The 18,596-nt window shown below is 38.6% G+C and overlaps 1 protein-coding gene across 1 annotated transcript; it reads right to left on the reverse strand.

Annotated features, from left to right (window-relative positions):
• Positions 1 to 4,880: 4,880 nt before the first annotated feature.
• Positions 4,881 to 17,508, reverse strand: IDS (iduronate 2-sulfatase). Its single transcript, XM_075187330.1, has 9 exons — positions 17,323 to 17,508; positions 15,753 to 15,889; positions 15,002 to 15,179; positions 12,725 to 12,813; positions 11,250 to 11,450; positions 8,820 to 8,990; positions 6,736 to 6,862; positions 6,489 to 6,659; positions 4,881 to 5,447 (listed from the first exon to the last, which is right to left on the reverse strand). The coding sequence occupies exons 1-9, from the start codon at positions 17,423 to 17,425 to the stop codon at positions 4,981 to 4,983; spliced, it is 1,644 nt and encodes a 547-aa protein (XP_075043431.1). The 5' UTR covers positions 17,426 to 17,508; the 3' UTR covers positions 4,881 to 4,980.
• Positions 17,509 to 18,596: the final 1,088 nt, after the last annotated feature.

Here is an 18,596-nt window from a genome sequence, read left to right on the forward strand (position 1 = left end):
TGTTTATGCACAGAAAAACAAAAATGATAGTAAAGAAAACTTTGCTCATCTTTGCACACACAAAAAAATGAGATCATTACCTGAACACAGAAACACAACGTAACACTACTATGGCACATTGCGGCTAGTTCAATCAGCCAGTGTTTTAATTATTAGCTAAATATGTAAGAAAAGGTCATTATTTACACATGGTGTGTTAATTAAGCATCAACAACAGGCTGTATACATTCATTACACATCTACAATAAAGTACAAATAATGTAGTTATTACAAAGTAATGGGGTATTGAATAAAAGAGTTTGAGTTTGAAAAAAGCAACATCTTCCTCTGCAATATAACGAATAGTGATTCTGCAAACACTGATCTCATTCTGTGGAACACTCACAATTTAGCAGGAGGATGCTGCCCTCAAGTGGTGAGCTAGTAGAAGAGCCAGGTTCTATTATTTACTTATTGAATATTTAAACTGCACAAGGTGCAAAACTATCTGCCTAGCTTGATTCTAAAGGTCATTTAAAAAAATGTGCAGATGCACAGAGTCTATTTGCACAAATGTACCTATATGCTCCCACAGAATATACCTAAGTTCACATCTGTACCGTGAAACTGTCAATCTTACTACTACCACTTTCTGACATCTCTTCCATCCATTTATACTTTACTGGGTATTTGTTACATATCTGGGCTCCACAGTTACTCCCCAGCGTTACGAGAACCGGCATTTAAAACTCCGCTGGGAGAACAGGGTGGGTGGTAGCTCTAATTATGATTAGATGACACTGTGCTGCACTTGTATTTCCCTGGTGGTCCATGGTTGTGATGCCGGGACAAGTCTCCACACATCCTTGCTCCTTCAGGGACAAAGAGGCACACTGCAACCTCAGTGGGGCTGTATCTCAGGACTGGACATGGGGAAGAGGAAACCTGTTTTGCAGCGCTGACCACAAAGGTGGCACCTGTATGATTAATGTGCACCCTTTTCTGTTCTCCTAAAATACTGCTCATATTAGCCTAACGTAGGGCTTAAAATTATCACGTGTATGCTTTAATTGTGTGGAGAAAATCTTGTTTTGCTACGTTGATGGTAATGTTTCTAGAAATGTGTTTTCCGAAATAATTTGCACCTTGAAGTTGTAAAAGTAGTTAATGGGAGTTTGTAAGCACATAGACAGTAAAGGCTGATTCCCGGTTCCCACTGTATAAAAGGCGCAAGCTCTGGGTCCTTTTGCAGATAAAAAAATTCACTTCAGCCCCCCCAATTACACAGAGAGCACCTCTCTAGATGTGACTTATTCACCCTTTCAATCTCATTGAAATATTATGTCCTGCAAAAAGAAATCACATATTTGTACATGGGTACATACACACCTGGCACCTGAACTGCACTAAACAAGGAACAGACTAATCTACGCAGGTCCTCTTATCATAAAATGTAACAGATGTCACCATCAGAGGGCCTGAGCCATTCAGGAAAGCAAAAAAAAAAAGAGTAAATTTGCTCCTGGACAAACCATGTTACAATGAAAGGGGTGCAAATGAGTGTATTATTTTGCACGTAAGGAAAATACTGGTTGTTTTTTCACGTAGCAAACTACTTGATGTCTTTATTTTTACACTGAAATTTAAAGTTGATCTAGGACATGATCTACCCAAACTATAAATCTGTCCCCACATTTTAAATTTACCTCCTCCTCCACCTTGGTTTTGCCAAGGTGCAAATTTACTCCTTTTTTGCTTGTTTGCCTTAATTAATCAGACCTATAGTCTTCAAATCCTTGTGCTTCCCTTTCCGCAAGAATACCTGAAAATGGCATATAGCAGGAGGTCCAAGTTTAGCACGGTTGTAATTACCCTTAGAAATGTCCAATGTTCTGAATCTAAAACGACCATTAACTTTAATGGTAAACAGTCAAGCAATCGTATTCTGCTCAAATGCAAAAATGAGATTCTATAATGTGTTAGATATTTACAATGAGTTTCAGGGGACAAATTTGCACATTTAGAGGTAGGTAGTATTTAGTTATGAGAATGCTTGCATAGCCTTCAGCCACCTCGTCAAGCCTTCCTGCAAAATTACCTGAATTCACACATCCTCTGACAAGTTGTATAGTGGAGGATGGCAGGAGTCCTTTATGCTGGACAAGCATTATTAGATGCACATATACAAATGTAGTAAAACATCCACTTGTAGAAATGGGAGAGGTGGTTTCCAAACCAGCAAGTAGGAGTTCAATAGGTGGACAAACAGGCACATTTGCAGAACTGTGCTTCATGTCTGAAGCCGTAAAGAGACCCTACCACATTTTAAATAATGCTTATTCTACATAGTGCCTATTGTAGTATGTAGGTGTACCAAAAATAACATTCTCTTTATTTGCAGATAAACTCTTTTTTTCTATTCTGAGACAGCATAAAAAATCTGTGATTTTTTATACGCCTATATAGTCCACTAGAAACTAAATAAAACAAGTATGAGCTACAATGTGACAGATACACTATAAAGACTTTGGGGTATATTTATTATGAACTGCATTTTAAACAGAATCAATTTCATTCCTTATCGTAAAGATAGAAAATTAAATATTGTGATTATTTATTAAAATTCTTCACTAGAACAGAAGTCACGAAAAACTGCTGTTCCTGCGAAGACCTGTCTCCTCTGTCCTCTATGGTCTCTATGGTAAAGTGACCACCTCTGTGATAGTGACCAGAGGGACGAGCAGTAAGATGTAGTGAGGGATCCGAAGATCCAAAACTGCTTTTTTCGGGGGATTTTATTGAAAAATGTGATTTATAAATAGGCCCCTATAGCTGCTGCCATCTAATCCAAGTCAAGTCTTCACATGAATACTTTGCAAGTTTTACACAGCAAATGATTTCACTTAAATTTGTAAACTTCCTACCCATTTTGTCAACTTTCTCAATGTATGTTTTCCATGACAACTTTAATGTTGCCATCTACTTGTGTAATGTGCAGGCCAGCTGCTGCTTAGAGCATTTGTGCCAGAGCAGTGGCTATCAGCACATGGATAATGACGGCCAAGGAGATTTTGACATATTATCTGCAGTTACTTCAGCAAATTAATTATCCATAACGCCAATATTGGTACAATGCAGCAGTTATTCAAACCATCTAAAAGAGGATTTTGCAGGGAATATACTACACTATATATCATGTACAATATAGCATGTTAATCCTCTTTATTGGATTCTCATTTTAACCACCTTACAAGTGTTGCTATACATTTGCAATCATACTTGGGTGTAGAATTTCATTGCCAATTATATTACTTCTCAGATCAGTGGAATCTGTCTGTCCCGCACTTTTGAATTACAGATGTGCATTGAACTAACTTGTTTGTCGCTCAGCTTAACTGGCCATTATACAATGCATATTTGGAAGTTTGTTGGTTACATCATATTTTTTAAAGACCGTCATTTCCCAAAGGAGCGTAGTTCCGGTGATACACTCTGTGTTCCGTATTCACTTCATCATTCTGCCATGTATTTGCAAATTTTCATTTTGTGGAACTTGTAGCCTATGAAGAGAGCTGGAACAACGACAGCCAAATCTGTCTGCTATGGTGTGGTTAGGACTGGGAACACTTAAGACCAAATTCCACCAGCGAAACATCCGTAATTGTTTTGTAAATTTCTAGATGACATCTCACCCATGCAACCTATTTATCAAACTCTCAAAGATGGCGATTGGTTATATGTATACTAGACTTGTAGAGATAAATACATTTTTTGAAAGTCTCAGGCCAATGGATAAGTGACCCACAAAGACTTTTACCCAATACCCTATAAACGACAGCTTGGCCCCATATCATGTTAGTGTGTATACTTACACGATGAACGTCAGTCATTCCAAAGTGCAGATTGTTGGTTCATTTGGTAGGTGTTACTGTTTAATAATCTAGTTCCAAATACCTTCCAATCATGTAGTGTGTATGTATTCACAACCACAATCTCCATAGTTCACAGTCATGGTCTTTTCAGCTGATGCCAGCAATGAACATGCCCCGGTCACTAAATGTAGAGAGCATATGGGAAAATTTGGTCATTCGTTCGTTGAGACTGAATATTTAGTTTCAGAGTCACAGAAGCTAACAAAATTCGCTATATGTGAATAGCTATAACAAGGCGATTAATCAGTGTGACAGGAACGAATGAATGAATGCATATTGTGCTGTAATTCTCTAAACGACTATAGGACCAGATGAAGAGCACAGATCTGAAGGTAAATCATGTGTAGTGCGTACACATGAATCACCCGATCGGTTAGATCTTCAGTTGTAGGTACAATCCAGTGGCTCACAGAGGGGGGGGTTTCTGGTTCTCCAGAAACCCCTCCCCTCCGCGAACCAACGGTACTGTACAGCAGCCGCGCCGCTGTCAAAGAAGCGTCCGCGGCAGTGCTGTATTGTAGTATAATACAACACTGCCGCGGATGCTGCTTGACAGCGCTGTGCCTGCTGTAGAATTTAGACTCACCGAAATGGAGCTGCTGCGTTCGCCCCTGCAATCGTTGTAGATAACAGATTGGTGGGAAAATTCTCCAGTGTGTACCCAGCCTCAGAGGTGAGCAGATCCTAAGTAAGCCCATCAATATAAATACACTATTCTATTGTTTTAGCATTTGTTTGGTGGCCTGTGGAAGTCAGTCTATCTGTGGACTGTGTGGTTTTGAGATATATAAATAGATGTAGATATATATAAAAAAAAAAGTTTAAAGCAGCAACTTGTACTTTCCATATAAATCCAAAGAATGTGAATAAAATACGAATGAACCCCATACATTTGTGCAAGATGTGCTGCCTAAAATTGACTATGTATTAGCAATACCTACATAAAAAATATAAAGCCCTGGGAAAATATTTCATAACACATCATAAAATATTTTAATCTATTATAATTTCATACAAATATATATCTGCATATAAAAAATAAAACTGAAAATTTGAATATAAATGTAAATCAGTTCCTTAGGTGTCTTAGAACCTTGCTAGCAAGATCATAATGTATAGAAACATTAAACAAGTTGTTGTCTTGATTGGGGTCTATTTTGACCAAATATAACTCTTGTCCATGGATGTCTATAATATTGGCCCTAAATGTAACAGGATTGTACCCGACCCATAGAGTAAATCTATAGTCACTGGTCCTCATTGAATATCCCATGATTCTTATATCTTTGAGATCCGGGAGGTCAGAATCCCACTGGGGAGTATCAGACGGTCGAGGGTAAGAGCTGTAAGCAACCCTTTCCACGTTGTACTTCTCATGACCAGACATGTTGAAGTATGGAGCAAGACTTTGACCTTCGGTGCATAAATCTATATGAAATGAAGGAACAGGACACTCTGGTAGAAGGGGAAGATGGACAAGTTCAGCAAGTGTTGAAAACAGAGAAACTAATTCAACAGGATCGGTCTTGATTTTTCCTAAAGGAAAAAAAAAAAAAAGAACAGTATTCATTACGCTTGTAAAACATAAAGAGGAATAGTGAAAATCACAGTGCTAGCCATCATCGCTGAGACAATATTCATAAGAGTGCAGCATTACATTATTCCAGCTCACAAAATAGTTGTCTATACTGTAGGCAAGTTAAAGGCATATTTGTCATTTGCAACCTACAACACAACATTTTGCAAGTGAAAAATTGTTATTTTTTTTTTTAAACTATTTATTTTGGAAAATAGCTCCGATATACAAACAGGAATCAACAATACATAGCAAAAAGAGGCATAGGTAGATCACAATGCAAAGGCAAACATTCAAGCAAAAAAAACCAAAAACAAACACAAAAAAAATTGTCACGGGAGAATCAAAGAACAAAAATTGTAAAATTGTTAATTTTTAAGGTGCGTATTACTTGGGTCTGAGCACATTTTTGTTATCAACTTTCTACTCCTTTTGATCCATGTGTACCCAGTTTTGAAGTGAGATGTGATGGAAGCAGGCATTTCAGGAGATACGTTTGCCGATCAGTTATCTGTCTAGTTGTGTGAGTGTTAGGGGGGAAAATCAATTCGGCGCGAGGTGACGTGATGTGTCTCCGGAGCGGTCAGAGGAGAGTTTACTCTAATCTCCGTCCCATAGAGATGTGAGGATAAAATGAGCGGAGATTCTGTACCGTATTAGTCGGCACAGCGCGAGAATGTTTCAGGGCCTGTTGCATGAAGAGTGGTATTGAGGCGAGTCGGAAGCCACAGTCTGAGAGACAGTGGAAGGAGCAGGGTCCCCCTACAGCACAGAGTACTTCATACACTGCATGTACCACTTGTTGGTACATCTGTGAGGCCTCAAGCTGAATATGTCCCCACACTGTAGTCACTACTGAATTCTGTGCCTGTACTGCATATATGTGGAAGGGAGAAAATGGTGCCGAGACTGTGCAATAAAGGGTACATTAATACATTACAAGGCAACAATGATTAGTATAAAATAAAGAATTCCATCTTGAATAAGAGATTGCACATCACCTGGAAGCGTCCTCCTGGCTTCCACACTAAAGGGATCTATGTAAGTAAAGATGTTCTGCTGTGGCCGGCCCGTGTTAGTCACTCCCGGTATATAAAACATCAGTGGCACTCGTGTAGTCACATCAAAATTGCTGTATTTTGCCCATTCTCCATGCTCTCCTAAAGACCATCCTGAAAAGATGAAGTTATTATTATTACTCAATAATGTGCAGATTCAAGGTAACAGATTACATCCACTCTCATGTACCATGATCGGAAGCAAACACAATGATGGTGTCGTTTGACAGTCCCAGATCTTCCACTGCACTCAACAACTGTCCAACCTGGCCATCCAGGTAAGAAACGGAGGCAAAATAACTTTGGCGAATTAGTCGCTGAAAGAAAAAAAATATACAAGTATGTTGCATTAAAGGCCAAACAAACTTAACAGTTCAGACCAGTATTTTGAATCGAAAAAGAAAGAGATATCACATGTGTAATCATTTACTTTAAAAAGGAATAAAAGCAAAATAAAATATGAAAAAAATGTATAACAAAAAGTAATTGACTTGTTTATAATAAATGCCCTTTTAACCTCACAATAGGGGAAATGAACATGATTTTGAGCGTGCCAGCGCTCAGTATGAAGTAAAGGGAGGGGATTCCATTTGCTGTATTTGGCCGCTATGTTTCACTGATGTGAACTCCACTAAAGGAGGGTATTGCCCTTGAAGAGTGAAATTGCATCGACAGTGCCTGAGAAACATTGTCCATGTGGATGTACTTAGCTTGTCATTGACTGCAAATGCACAAACTTTTCTACCATGTGCATATCCACATTCAGGTTTTGGTCATTTTCCCCTGAAACTCAATCTACGCTCAGTTTTGCAAGTCCAATTGGAAACATGCATGGTGGAAACAATAGAAAAAAAGTCACTTTAAAATACATCCTACTACCACTACTACTTTCTCCCAAAATACTGCTCAGTTTAGCCCAGTGGATCCCAAACTTTTTCAGTTCAAGGCACCCTTAGGGTTTCCATAATTTTTTCAAGCCACCCCTAAGCCAAAATAATTACCAAGTAGTCCCCTGCTTTGCTTACCACCGGCCCTGGCCAAGGCACCGCTGTGAGATCGCAGAGGCACCCCAAGGAGCCTAGGCGCACAGTTTGGGAACCACTGGTTTAGCCACATTCATGTTTTAACCAAGAGTGTGAGGGGACATCAGGAATGTCTTATTACATGTGTTGTATTATAGTGAAGCAGTTTTTTCCCAGGGCAGCAGTGTACTGGAGCTACAGCACATGGGATATTAGGCTAAGTAATGGCTTTAACCAGGCAAATATTCCTGCTACAGGGGGATGTGATCCTGCGAACCAACAGAAAGCCACTTGCTGACTTCCTATTAGTCAGCAGTATCACACCCCAGTGTGCACAGCACCTCTCATGCCCCCAGCAAACCACTGTGCCTTATTTGCTTAGCTATTAGTAGGCATATAAAAAAAAATGATACCAGGAAGTGCTTATATAACTACAGGGACCAGGGCATAGCAGCTGCTCCCTTTTTTACCCTAACAATATGCAAAAACAGTCCTTCCTCCTTATCACTGACACTGTTCTAGTTCCCTATCTCCTCACCGCTTCACCTGTCACAATGCAACTACCAAATCAGATCTGTCTTATTACAAGTCTTGTTGTTTATTATTGTAGGTCGATGACATTTGTGCTCACATTGGGGATAGAGGGACAAACCTGCCTTAGATTAAGCCCCATTTCCCAGTGTATAATATAGGCTCAGACTGATGCTGCAAAAATACAAAAAGGCATCTCACTGAAACTTTGAACCCCTGTAGGTGCCGCCACTGTCACATGCAAAATCTATGCACATTCTTATAATCGTATCTGTGTAAATAAAGTGTAATTGGCATATGCAATGCGGAGAACTCCCTGCATTAATAAGTCAATCAAACCAGAATATTGCCACTGTCTTGGAAATTCACATAAACAGCATTTGTTGGTGCCATAAATTAAAAAAAAAAAAAAACACTCTCCCTTCATTGTCTATGCACCATGCATACAGGCATTTTGTTGGTTCTGTCAATAGTCATGTGAATGGGAGCCACAAAGACATAACCGATGCATAAAGTCGCTATTTCCTATAAAGTCAATAGGCAGCATTCTCAGAGAGGTCACGACTTCCCAGTGATTAGACAGTATGCATTCCCATGATCATTGGTTCAGCCAGCAAAACGACTGCTTCCTCCTTTAGGTTGTGCTAATCAAAGTTAGGGACATTCCAGACATAGTTTGACCAAATCAACATATGCATTGTAGAATTTGCCAACGATATACCTGGAAATGTGGTGGAATTGGGCCATATGGAAAACTGATGTTTAATGCCTGAACATCCTCTCGCTTACGAATGTCTGTCCATGGGTTGTAGGCGACAGGAGGAAGATTCTTGGGTACGTCTGGATCAGGTACCAAGGATATGTTGCCGATGGGGTATAGCTTTAGAAACTCCTAGGAGGGAAAACGCAAAAAATGGTGATGCAGAAAGGGCTTAGATTTAACGCTTTCCAAGGTATTGTGAATATAACCTAAAATTAGTAAATTTTTTGGTACTGGTAAAGGTTTTATTGGTTGGCAAAGATCAAACAACAAAAATTAGAAAGAAAAGGAAAAAAAGAAAATGAAACTGTCATAAAATTGTTTCTATGTAACACCCTCGACATTGATACCCTAGACCTATCTATTTGACAAATGCAGATAAATTACAGATAACCGTTTATCAAAGCAGAAACTTACTTATTGCAAGGGAAATATACCATCATTTGGGTATCTTTGCCTGCTAGTTAGTTGTTTTATCTTGTGTTAATATGGTATGCACGGGCTAAATCGCAGTAGTAAATGATAAGATATTTGGTAGGGGTGCTATGAAACTCACATTGTAAGCTTGCGAGCAGGGCCTTCTCACCTCTTTGTCTGTTTTACCCAGTTTGTTTATTAGTTTATTATGTTTGTCCCCAATTGTAAAGCGCTACGGAATATGATGGCGCTATATAAATAAATGATGATGATGATGATGATTACTGGGGATATCCTGCGGCTCACTGTGACATGAAGGGACAGCGATCACTAAGAGATTACTGTCACTGTGCTCAGGTAGCTAGGGGTTCAGAAAGACACTCAATTGCTTTCTGAAGGTGAGCCAGCTGCTTCCTGTGAAAATTGTTAACTGTGGCCGTCACTTGGTGTGCTAGCTGTCAAATTATTAATGTAACTGCAAGTGTAGGACAGCCATGTTGTAATTCCTTGTTTAGCGGTGCTGAAAGGGTTAACCTATTGACACTGGAGAAGGGAAACGCTGATGGATTTGTCCTATCTTCACCACTGCCATGGCATTTCAAATGATATTTGGTATAAATACTGCACAAGGATTCAACCATTAGATACAGACTAGGTCTACCAAAAAAACAGGTACAAAAGTTGTATAGACCCATAGGGGGGATAAAAATAACTGCAAAATGCAGTGCAAGGCTCGTGCAATGTGCTCCTGTGCACACTGCTGGTTAATACACTACTGAAATCTTCACCCGTTCTATGCAAAAACGAGTGAAGATTTCATGCCAGACATCGTTGTGGAAGCTTCATTGCAAAAGGCTCCGGGGGCATTTTGCCGTTAACCGAATTCCACCTTTAGGGTCTAAACATTTTGTGGGTCCGATTCATCTTCGGACGCAAGTCACTTTGAATGTCATATATTGCACGAAATAGCTTGGTAACGATCATTATGCCTATGAACTCAATGGCATGTAATTTATCTCTGAATGTAAAGGACACTTACTACTGGCTAGGACTTGAGTGGCGAAATGGGGAAGGGAAGGGGCGGATAAACGTAGGTAATGTACAGTAAGAGCGTGCAGTACATGTCTTTTAGCGGTATCATTTGCACAAGCAGGTGTAAGTGCAGACTGATAGTTATGACTGGCACGGATAGTCTTTGTTTTAAAAGCTACATATATGCGTGCCGCTAGAGGGCATAGAACATGTGTATGTAAGGAAAATAGACTATAAAAACAGATTGTATGTACAGTACGTATTAAGAACATCCTGACTTATGTATTTACAAGATTGGGTTAAGGCAGTGGTATATATTTATAAACATTAATTTACACAGTGCCAGGATTTTCAGCAGCACTTTACAATTGGAAACAAACACAGTAATAAAACAAAACTGGGTATTAACAAACAGACAAAGAGGTAAGAGAGCCCTGCTCACAAGCTTACAGTGTGTTGGAAAGGTGAGGGAGGCTTCAGCTGACCTAACAGAGACACTCAGCAGCTCCACTTTCTTGCTGAACTCTGAAAGCGAAGTATACTGAGGAGCACAAAGTCATCACCAAGAGCATGTTTTATTGTCGGCTTATAATTATCAATTTCCCATCCTGCACGGAACTTCAACAGGGTGCTGCTGTTGAGACAAGTAATATCACTGAGCCACCAGAGACTGGGAAATATATGGCCACACTGGGTATGGACTTTGCATGGTACACTGGCCACTAGCCAATAGGCTCTGTATTGTACACAGCACACATATGTTTTGTTTCAATGTATGTCTCTATCCTGTATGTTATTGTGCTCTTTATTAAATATGTGTGTGTGTGTTTTGTTTTTAATAAAATGTTTCCATTGTAAGAAATAATGTACCTCCCTACAGTAACCTATTATATAACAACACTTTACCAGTAAATATTAAAGATATTAGATAATTATTCTTACTTTTGGAAATCTGAATGGGATATGAGGTTTATGATAGCCAAGCGCAAGGAAGAATGAAGAATTCTGCTGCTTTACAATCCTTAAGAGTCTGATGGCTTCTTCTGTGCTCTGTATATCTGGTAATGTCCCCTCTGGAACTTCAGACACATCCACTGGACAAACCAAGTTGGCATGAAGCTCCCCATCCTTACCCTTGCAGGTCTACACAGAACATATAAAACATAGTTACATTATTACAGTATATATTACAGAACACAACATAATATTCAGTGACACCACTTATAAAAGAAAATGAGCTGCCTTGTTAAGAGCTAAGGAAGCCACAGAAAAGATTTTCAGACATTTTTAAATCGCAGTTAGTCTATGCATAATTATTTTATTTATTTTTCATTGAGTTGAGCTTTCCACAATCACGGAGTTTCAATGCACTTATCACATTTAGCACAGTACACTTAAGAGAGATAATGTTGTCAGTTCTCAGCTGAACTTGTACAACTGATGTAAGTCAACAAAAGTATATTATTTTTATTATTACTATTCCACTTATATGGAGCTTTGATAAAAGGGTTTTCATTTTCAAACCATTAAAATGTATCTGTTAAATAAGTTGTGCTTTGGGTAACAAAATGGAACAGAAAATAAAGAAGTTGGTTATATGAACTTTAGACAATATAGAGGTGTATCTGACACCACAAACTGACTGCACCACTACGACAGGAGAATCACACTTCTACTCTGTGCTTCTAACTCCACTATCCAACCCTCAGTCTGTGGCTTTCTGCATACGTCCATTATACTTGACACTCATGACACTGCCCTATCGTGCCCTGTCCTCAGTAACACACAAGTGGACAGGTCACACAAGATCAGCACAATCGTAGAAATACTCTGTGACGCGGTGAACATTCTGATCATCTGAGTGGCTAAAACACTAGAGTGCCTCTAATAAGCACACTCGTTTCCTGAAACAATCTGTGCTGCAGATGAGCAGATTAAAACATCTGTGACATCCTGGACGAGCAGGAGATAGCATAGCTGCCTACTCTCCCGGAATGTCCAGGAGACTCACATATTTTTGGGAGTTCTGCAGGGCAACCCCCCCGCATCTTGCCCTCTTCATTGGTAAAGTGGGTGGGGGGCAGGGTTCAATGTGTCATCCTGACCCATCCTGTTGTGATAAGTCGATATTGTTATCGGTTAACAGGGGGTGAGGCCTGACGGTGCAATCCCCGTGGCCACGCCCCCAAGACGGAACCCGCTTCCGGAGATCATGATGAAAAAGTTGGCAAGTATGGGAGATAAACTAAATACAAAAATGTTATCTGGGCGAAATCAAAAGCACCTTAAAATTCTCAAAGAACCTTTCCAAAATATAAGAATGTTCAGGAATCATGGCCTTGCTTTTAACCTATATCTCAGTGTAAACAGGCTAGACAAGACCACACTGATTTCCTATGTAAACATCTCACACTTACCTTTGTGTTCTCATACTTCTCAGAAGATGGATGAAACGGTTTAACTGACCAACTGTATGGGTAGTCATCACTGTGATTAGATGAAATACCTAAAACAGGTGGAAGTACAATAGGATTTCTATAGATCAGATCTCATTTAATGTAAGTACCATAAAATATTCTACATGTTTAATAGTTTGAAACAGGCAAAATTGATCATTTTTGATCAAATACCAACTTTGTATAAACAATAGTCAGACTACGATACTGTCTGATTTACACTGCTCAAAACTCCAATTGCAACTAGTTTGATGTCTTTGTATATTGACTTTGGTTAATTTGTAATTTACGTCAACTGTCATTGACATGCAACCAAACTACGGTCCCTGATTTAAAGGGACTTTAACCAAAGGTTTTTGAATTCCACCTTTGTATCTGTCTAAAGCAAATATTAAAAGATGAACTAATAAAAACATGATTCAATTTTACTGAGTTTATGGCACTAGTAGGAGAGTTTTAGGATATCGGACATTATCCCTGTGCCTACTGATCTTATAGGTCTCTAGCTGCCAGTATCACTATTACATTTTCAGCAAGACCAGGGGGTATATTTACTAAACTGCGGGTTTGAAAAAGTGGAGATGTTGCCTATAGCAACCAATCAGATTCTAGCTATCATTTTGTAGAATGCACTAAATAAATGATATCTAGAATCCGGTTGGTTGCTATAGGCAATATTTACACTTTTTCAAATCCGCAGTTTAGTAAATATACCCCCTAGTGTGGGAGACTCATCTGAAGGTACTGACTGTCAGCATTGTTATTGAATTCTCACCTTTTGTGGGTGGCTTTCTGGTAAGCTCAGTTACTATTTTTTGGTTCCCAACTTAACCAAGCTTCTATCAACTTTGCTAGCACTAATAGCCAGGATAAGTCTAATATTCAAGATGGAAGACCCTCTGTGACATTTCTGGAGGACTTTATGTTTCTAATTGGTGGCTAATGTTACACACTAGCATGTGGTTTTAATACATTTGCTTGACAGCCCTTATTTTATTATCTGTCGATGTTATAGAAAATCTCTCTCACCGAGTACTGGTTTATTAGTGTTGTATAATATCATATTATGTATATCTAAAAATAAAAGGAATGTATTTATCTAGGTCAGTTCCATGTGTATTGCATATTAATTTGCCCACGGTAAAGTTGTTTTATATCTTTTAAGACTATACTCCTAAATCTGTTTTTTATTTTTATTATATCTGATGCCGCTAGTAGGTCTGCTTGCAGAGCTCACAGTTCAGTAGAGTTTCCATTGTTTCTCTTATCGTCTCCATAATCACTAATCTCCCCCCAGAGGTCCCTGTCAATTTAAGGTGAGATAATTCTCTCACAACACAATAATTAGCCTGGGGGCGTGGCTTGGTGCCAAAACATGTATGTGACAACATTGGTGGCATGACCAATAATATAACAGAGAGCAGACAATGACGTAGCAGATACAGACAGGTCACCAGCACAGGGGATCACATAAAGTACTACAATATACATTCCCCTGTGCATGGTACAATTAAGCAAAGAACATTTTTGAGATTACAATTCCTTTATATTAGAACACTTGTTGTCTGTTTTCCTTAATAATTCTCAGAATTTCCCTTGACATTATAATAATATTCTGTTTTGTCCCTGGTGCATCTGCAATTGGGCGGCAACTATTTGACCTCTTCTAAAGATCAAAATGAATATTAAACACAGACAATTGTTTTTAAATGGACCGTGTGTGTGTGTGTGTGTGTGTGTGTGTGTGTGTGTGTGTGTGTGTGTGTGTGTGTGTGTAAGGCCTAGTACAAAGGTGTTAATTTCATACATTTATCGTGGGTGTTTGATGCCAATTGAAAGCGCTTTGACGATAATAGTTCAAGAAACTATGGAAATGCACTTTCTGGCAATAATTTGTTTTGTGTCAATGCTGCTTACAGTGTTCAGATGGGTTAAGCCTCAGTAAAATACAATGGAGTTCTATGGGATGCTCATTAAGTACATTATACTGCAGGGAAGATTGGAGAACACGCTTCTAATGCTATGTTTTAGAGCGGGGACAAAGGACAAGGAGTTTGGTTAGCTACCATTGTTTTTTCCAACATCCAGGTGTATGCAATAATACAAATCCTTTCTTGTTTCAAATGCCTTGACTACACTTACAAGAAACAAATCATAATCCATCTTGTTTTACACGCTTTCATACACTTCTCTGTGCTATAGACATATAATATAGATAGAACTTGCAATCCAAGTTACCTGGGTGGAAAACTTTTCCAACTGACATAGTTACATAGCCACGTTCTTTAAAATACTGGGGGATAGTGGTGTAATTCCCAGCATGCTTCCGCCAATAGGAATTGAAGTCGAACAGTCTGGTTGTATCAGGACGTCTTCCTGTTAAGAAGGACACTCTGCTGGGAGCACACACTGCTTGCTGCAGCGAAGAACATGACAGAGACTCACACGAGCTGGCAGCTCAATAGATAATCATAAAGATACAATGGTTCTTGTTTTGCTAACTATAATGCTATCCGGCACAGTGAGATTCAGAGCTGTCAATCATTTTTAATGACGCGCTGTGTTGCTGAATCTACATATTTCAGGAATGTGAATTAAAATAAGTGTCAAGCAACAATGTTAGTCGAGGGAATAAGTAGCAAGGAGCTCACAACACATTCTGAAAGCCGCTTTATACAATAATATTAAAGTATGATTATATGTTCACTAATCTATTTCATTACAGCAGTGGGTCATACCACGATAGTTATTGATAAGAATGGTTAATAAAAATTGAGTGGGTACTTTTAAGGACCACTAAGTCTAAATACAAGTTAACTTATCTAAAAGAGCTACAAATACATCCCCAAACATATATGTAAAGCTTTGAATACCTTGATAGAACTTGTTCAACACTGCATTTACATTTGATGTAAAGTGGAATGCAATTGTCACTGTCTTTTAACAGCCATTATTCAAAATGTGGCTAAAATAATTCAAATTTGCTTACCTGGGCATATGCATTCGTAAATAGTACACTTTGAGACGCCAGCTGATCAATGTTAGGAGACTTAACAATACTGTCACCATAACAGCCAAGGCTTGTGCGGAGGTCATCGACAATTATTAGGAGGACATTCTTACCACCTAAAGAGAGACATTGATGTATCTCTAGTTAAATCAAGTGATTGTTAAAGCAAAAATATATCAAAGAAGTCATATTCCTCATTGGATACGGCATGACACACTAGAAGATACTTCACTTGCTGTTGATGCTCTGAAAAATGTTGTACCATTTCAAAGCTGTGGCTGTAATGCAGAGCAACCCGTGGCACTTTAACTACATTTGCCATAATCCTCAATCAATGCATTGTAGTTTCAATTTGCTTTTGCTAACATTTATAAAAAGCAGTTGCAAGCTGAGAAAAAAAGTAAATAAATATAAAATAAATAAATAAATATGGGATGTTTATTCATCATTTTATAAATATAATACCAAACTGTTTCTCCTTGAAACCACTAGAGCAGAATTTTCAGAATGAGTAAATTTCCTAGAATTGGACTGCGTAGTGTTTTACTTGCATTGCAGGTTACATTTATGTTTAGATCATTTTAATTTAGGCAGATTAGCCAATTGTTAAACACCAGTGACCACTGCATGACAAAAAAACACTATTGCATTTGACATGCAGTGGGGGGGGGTGGGCACTTGCATTTGGAGGGCCAATGAAGGACACCCCGGTGAACATAAATAAGTAAATAGAGTAGGCAGGGTCAGAAAAAGACAAAAGCTCCCAACCTCAAGTGTCAATGGTAGTGGGCATGGGGGCACTGGATTCAATGAGGTGTTAAAAATGTTAATAAAACATGTATTTTGAGCCAATGGACATTAGGCCTTAGGTTGGTGTCACACTAAAGCTGTAAAAATTATTGAACGATCAAAGCTGCATTTTCTCTTGCAGATAAAAAGTAGAAACGCTCATGAAATTGCTCCTAACTTTTTTTTTCTGAACATTGTAAGCAGCAGAAACACCCCGCTTCTAAAACACAGGTCTGGGAGCAGCCAAAAGCTCTGACAGCATTTTAATTAATTGATTTGAATAAAGGATTTTATACATTCTACAATCAGCTAAGACAACATAGGATAAATCCTGGAAACTACTGAAAGAACTACAAATTCCCCCACTGATAATAGGGAGATTTTCAAATCAGTGTAATTACTTCTGTAGAAATAAAGGCTAAGCAGCAGTTGTGTGTAATGCATGTAATTATCTGCAAGACTATACAGCCAACCTGTATCAAGTCACACACTACTGTAGATAAGCTAGGTTCCATGTTGTTTCTCCACGACGAACCTGCAAAATGATGAGCTGAAAATCATCTTATTGTGAACTGGGCAATATAAAATGGGTTAATATTCCCTTTAATTTTACTTGTGTGTAATAACAGTCACCAACTTACCATACAATCTTTGACTGCATATCACTGATGCCTCATAATAAGAATAAGACATATTTAATATATTACATTTTACAGACTATTAACTACAGGACTACCATGCATTTAGAATAGCATATAACCTGTGACAGACTTCAGTTGCCTTCCAGAGACAGCAGATCCATCAGTAACACAGACAAACAGGACCCACAGGAGTGCTGGGGTGCAGTAGTTTAGTGATTTCATGCTGGGTGATGCCTCTAATACTCTGGTACACAGCAGCTACTCAGATAACATCACAGGGGAATCATGTGCACTACTTCCTAGAGCATTACTGAGAGCTCTACTCTGATTGGTTCACTTCAGCCAGACGATGATTGGTTATAGTGTGGGCGACTGTGATTGGCTCTGTATGGCTGTACGATAGGAAAGAACACTGTGTTTACATAACACCAGTAGACAGTCCCAGCTGTGTGGGCATTCCATTCTGGGACTTGTAGTGCCACCATAGATGGAGGGCTACAGGTTATCTCCCTCTACACTGGAGTATCTTTAAAATATGAGCAAGTGTGGTTCCAAGTGAGAACGTTTAGACATTATCATTTATACTCAGGATAACAATAACATATATTCTGAATAATATGAAGATTATTTGCTAAAAATATGGTCTTATTTCTACCTAAAAGCATATTTATGTCTTTGTGACCAGAACATGAATAAATCTATAAGTTTGTTTACCTGAGGTGAATTTATATTTTTCTTCAAAACAAATAGGCTTTTATTTTGAAAGAAAATTACAATAAAATAAATGATAGACTATTTGTATTACTCAATGCATGTTTTTATTATACTTAATTTGACAGTACTCCACAAACGTAGCCGAAAATGTATTTATCAAATTGATAATTTTCCAAATATTAGTGTCATAAGCCCAAACAGTTTATTTTTTTTTTTTATTTTATTTTTACTGGATAGTCCAGTTTCCAGAGTAACAAGCGTCCTGACTTAGTAATTTGAGCGTGGTCTAGCAAATTGGGTTGTGTCATAGGTGGGATGGAGCATCAAAGTGTTCTGATTTTTAAGTCAAGAATTTTAGGCTGGGTATACACTGGAGCGTTTTCGTCCAATAATCGGGCAAATCAGTCGACATACGACCGGCTGGTCAGAAATCAGGTCAGTGTATAGTGAAAATCGTTCCAAAGTGTCGATTGTTGGCCCATTTGGTTGGTCGTACTGTTTAATATTGTCTGACCAATCCACCTAATGATCATTTAGTGTGTATAAGTTTCTGATCGATCCACGACCAAATGCCGATAGTTCCTCAAGCTGCAACTCCTTTGGGGGCATGTGTATGTTAATTTCTGATGCCTGTACCAATCCCACGTGGTGTAGTGTCCACACATCACTCATTGTGTAA

This window comes from Mixophyes fleayi, chromosome 9 (assembly GCF_038048845.1).
Source record: "Mixophyes fleayi isolate aMixFle1 chromosome 9, aMixFle1.hap1, whole genome shotgun sequence".
In the NCBI taxonomy this organism is placed as follows: domain Eukaryota; kingdom Metazoa; phylum Chordata; class Amphibia; order Anura; family Limnodynastidae; genus Mixophyes; species Mixophyes fleayi.

Excerpts from the sequence above, each read along its gene's own strand:
- IDS (XM_075187330.1), bottom strand. The coding sequence starts at position 17,425 with ATGAAATCACTAAACTACTGCACCCCAGCACTCCTGTGGGTCCTGTTT. Across the intron at positions 15,180-15,752 it reads TTACGAATGCATATGCCCAG|CAAGCAGTGTGTGCTCCCAG; the intron begins GTAAGCAAATTT and ends TCTTCGCTGCAG. Across the intron at positions 12,814-15,001 it reads TGGAAAAGTTTTCCACCCAG|GTATTTCATCTAATCACAGT; the intron begins GTAACTTGGATT and ends CACCTGTTTTAG.